General features: G+C 31.7%; 1 protein-coding gene across 1 annotated transcript; it reads right to left on the bottom strand.

Moving 5' to 3' along the window:
- Window positions 1–2253: 2253 nt before the first annotated feature.
- Window positions 2254–4216, bottom strand: LOC133196919 (uncharacterized). The gene is made up of 4 exons (XM_061332764.1): window positions 4204–4216; window positions 3882–4101; window positions 3746–3773; window positions 2254–2864 (listed from the first exon to the last, which is right to left on the bottom strand). Exons 1-4 carry the CDS (start codon window positions 4214–4216, stop codon window positions 2475–2477), a joined length of 651 nt encoding a protein of 216 aa, XP_061188748.1. The 3' UTR covers window positions 2254–2474.
- Between the last annotated feature and the right edge of the window lie 206 nt (window positions 4217–4422).

Raw genomic sequence — 4422 nt, 5'->3', positions numbered from 1 at the left:
CTTGTTTCTGGAAACATATTTGAAATATGTTGAAACCAGACAGCATCCTTTCTTTAAAAAGGTTACTTTTCACGTTTTTATGCAGGTGGATAAGAATCATCACGCGGGCCTTTTTAATGAAATGATTGACATGAAGTTACAAAAATATTGATTGCTGCTACATGTAGTTATAAATAATGTATGTACCGACATGGGGATTCATTAAGGCCGGACATGTGCATTTGACGGATCAGCACATATGAGTTCTATTTAAATTTTGGATCCAGTTTACAGAGATATTTCTTAATTATCTCAATGCTAAATTTCTAATGATATCTTTTTTAGATAATTTTCCCGTTTCTAATTAAATGCATTTAACAAAACAGAAAATTAGGTCCATAAAAAGCCTTCGATTTTTTATGATAAGCATTTTAACCGCAATATTGATTGCATGTTTCTTCTATGACGTCAAAAATGACGTATAACGAGTAACGTCATGTACAACATACATGACCATAATATACACCCATGTTTTTTTTTTTTCCAAATATGATTTCAGAAAATGTAATTTTTAGATTCTTTACCACATTTAGTGTCTTAAAAACGAACAATCGACTGCTTTTCTATCGCCTTGTGTCTTATCTATGGATCTTTAGTGTAATATGAGCCACCCATTACTGAGCAATAGTCACTGGTTATTGAAATTACCGGATTTTTGAAAGCATCAAAATTTAAAAGTAGTGTCAAATTTGTCAAAGCACAAACAACGCTAATAATTGAAATAAAGAATTGTATTTGTGGTATTTATACATATAGTAAGTATGAAAGTTGTTCTTGCCCGTAACCCCATCTAACTTTGGGGGGAAAACCTGTTGATAAATCGGCATTTCTAACGCTTTTTAAAACCAGCATACATTCCAATCGTCTCATATGCCTAATGACGCCTCACTTAACATTTTTTTACATGTGGGATGAGTGCGTTTCCACTTACATTATCAATATATTTATACCTCATGAATCGATCCTATAAGTTTGTGTAAAACACGAAGACGTATATGATGGATCGTGGCCAAAGCAATTTTCACACGCACTGAAATTTTATTTTATTTTTTTTCAACATGAGCACACTCGTTACCGCAAAATATTTTCATTGGAAAATGTTTCTCGAATAGTTATTATTCTTTTTCTGTTTTAATATTTTGCGGTAACGAGTGTGCTGTATGTGTAAATCACGATTAATTGTGTAAAATTTGGCATTTTCCCGGAAAAAACCGAACCACGGTGAGGTTTAGAATTTGGTTTGACATAATAAATATCCGGTTTTGACGGAAATGTTGTACATGTGAAATGTATTAATGTTCTAGGGTGAGAATTATCAAAAACATATATTCTAAAGCCCTTTTTAATTTTTTCATATTTACTAGGCCAAATAAGGCATATTGTGGGTCGAGTTCTTTCTATATCACTTTAATGTTAAATTGAAATACCTTCATGCATTAAAAGTAGTTAGAGCTGAACGCTATCTGTCAACAGAATTAATGAAAATCAATTGTCTTTTCTCCCTTTCATTGCATATAAAACAATTCTTGTAAATGTTTTATAACCGAGATGTGAGCTTTCTGTCTCCACTGTCTATAACAATGTCTTAGTATATTCTTAAGATTAAAACATTACTTAAATTAGTAAAATTAAAATTTGATATTTTAAGGAATGTAAATACATAAATGTATATGTAAAATATGAAAATAACAAACAGTGATCAAAGTAACCAATCAAGTAAAGAATACAAATCGTGAACAGGGCAAAACACGGAACAATGGGAAAACTAGAGGTAGGATTGTGTGCCTAGGAGGAGTACGTATCCCTATGGACTGCTTACACCCGCTGTCAATAAACACTTTTAAAATTATGCTTTTGGGGGAAAATAGATAAGCAAGTACAAACATTTTTCCTAGTCTGAAGTCAGAAAATAATTCTTGACAGATTATTAAGTTTCATACATTTGTTATTTTCCTTATGTAAATAGAGAACAATTATCGAAAGCCTGAAAATTTCATGATTATAATCCTGAAAACGTGTAAAATAAAAAAAAAATGAGTTTAACATGTTAATAGTTTTGACTGTTCAGAAAACATGAATTTTTAATCTGAATCAATCAAAAAGTTAACGAATATATACATTGTTGCCACTAAAAATCAACACAGAGAGATTAAAATAATCATAAAAAGTTGGAATAATGCAACAATAATTATACTAATGAAAATAAGTGTCATTTATGCAAGATGTGATTAACAGATCCACTTATATAACGCCTGATAAAAAAAGATACACTAATTTTTTTCATATATATACCTTTGCATCTTCAAAAATACATGGAATGCATGTCTATTAGATATCGTTATCTCCTGACCTTTTTGTTTCACGCTAGATAATACAGAGGTTTTGAGACATGTTTGTGATTACAAAAGACAGTCGCCTTTTTCAACGTATCCTATCTATCTAATTAAGTGATTGTATTCTTGATTAAAGTCATTGAAATGACTGTAGTTATCTGTTGAATCGGTGTGTAGATCCTCGGTTGCGTGTAATGTGTTATAAACACCATCAATCACTTGATTGTTACCGTAACGGTGATCCATTCGATTATCGTCTTCAACTGTCTCATAAGTATTAAGTACATCATTGTGTTCTAATGCAAAGTAATTACTTGATGTCGTTTGTTGAATGTTTAGTTGAGTATCCTTGTTTGGTATTGGTGTACTATTCAATCCCATTTCTCTCTCTAACACAAAATAGTTATCGGTCGTTGGTCCGACAGGGCTGTCATTAGAAGTATTGGTTATCTGGGATTCATCTACAGTGGAATATTCACGGTGATCTAAAAACTGAAACATTTTTAAATTCAGTATATGTTGTCTCTTTTTCCATTAAAATGTTGATTATGAGTGTTGCTATAGTATTTTTTAATTATCTTCAGATACTTATTACATAATGCATGAGGAAACCTACGTCACGAATTCCCCAATGATAACTAAATTTTAAATATTTGGAAAGGGGGAAAGAAAAATAGAATATGCATTTTGAATGCGTTGTCGATATAACAATACATGTATATTTGAACTGTGTAAAAAGGAAATTTTCAAATACGAAAAGAACAGGTTTGTAATACAGTGAATTATTGAAAACATATAAGTCTAAGGGTATTTCATGTATCTTCTGAGAAAAAGAGTCGGCCAATTGTAATTTAATGTTGGAACTTGATTTGTTAGTTATTAATATAAAGAGAAATGTTACACTGTACCAACAGTCAGTCTCTATCAAATCACAGCAAAGAAAAGTACATATAGAAAGGGTACGAAGAAGTGATTTAGACCGCAACATAGAGGAACAGTATAGAGTGTAAGCCACTATCTCTGGTCTTCGTTTTCTACTCCGCGAGATAGATGTTGACCCGTGAGCAAAAGAACTCCGTCAAGCCATGTCAATCATAAAACTAGCATTAAGTGATTCTAACATGTACACTTCACTCAAATAGTGACACTCTCATTAACAATATGTGTGTCATGTTAGCAAATCACATGATGGAGCTGAAAAAAATTAAGATTATGTTACCCAAAACTGTGACGGAATGAAAATGACAGAATAATTTTACACTATCCGCCTTAACCATTTCTTTTCGGGGGTAATAAAAATATTCATATTCATATTTCTCACAATTTATATGTAATATACTTGTTTGTCGTGTATGCATTTTACAACATCATACCTGTCTCTTTGCTTTTTTCATCGATTTCCTGAAAGTAAAGCAAATCTTTATCACTTATCATCATTTTCTCTTTTTTTTTTGTAAGCGTTTGTTGCAAAATGCAGATTGAAAAAAAGCACATTTCTAACGTCATTACCTATAACGCCGGTATAAAAATATACCAACTCCAATGACGAACAATGATAAACAGACCAATATGACAGGTACTATGACATAAGGATGATCGTGTGGTATCTCTGGGGTTACCAAAACGTTCCTTCTTGATGTTGTTTCATTCTCTGTTGATTTTGTTGATAATATATCAGGAGAGGATTTAGATTGACGATTAACTGGTGGAGATGTTTCTTTTTCAATTTCTTCAATACGACAATAAACGATAACTTAAAAAGCTTGGTTGTTTTATTATTCAAGTATAAAATAAAGACTTTATTCTATTCATTATATACTGGTATTTATACTTGCAAATACCATATCAGGTTTCTTTGCTTTCACATTTGTTTAAAGGAATGTGTATCATTCTCCTAAAAATAAACACATTCAGCATGCGATCAGCATGCAAGAAATATGGAGATCAGTAATCAAGCTCAAAAGTACTTTGAAAAAATACACATTGGGAGAAGAGCAATCACGGACCAAGCAGAGATTGTATCAGGTGCCATGGAGGAGTAAGCATCCCC

This window comes from Saccostrea echinata, unplaced genomic scaffold, assembly GCF_033153115.1.
Source record: "Saccostrea echinata isolate AGI-Se365-2 ecotype Australia unplaced genomic scaffold, CSIRO_AGI_Sech_v1 ptg000030l, whole genome shotgun sequence".
NCBI lineage: Eukaryota > Metazoa > Mollusca > Bivalvia > Ostreida > Ostreidae > Saccostrea > Saccostrea echinata.
Note: the sequence above shows the minus strand (reverse complement) of the source record. Positions and strands in the feature narration are given on the sequence as shown.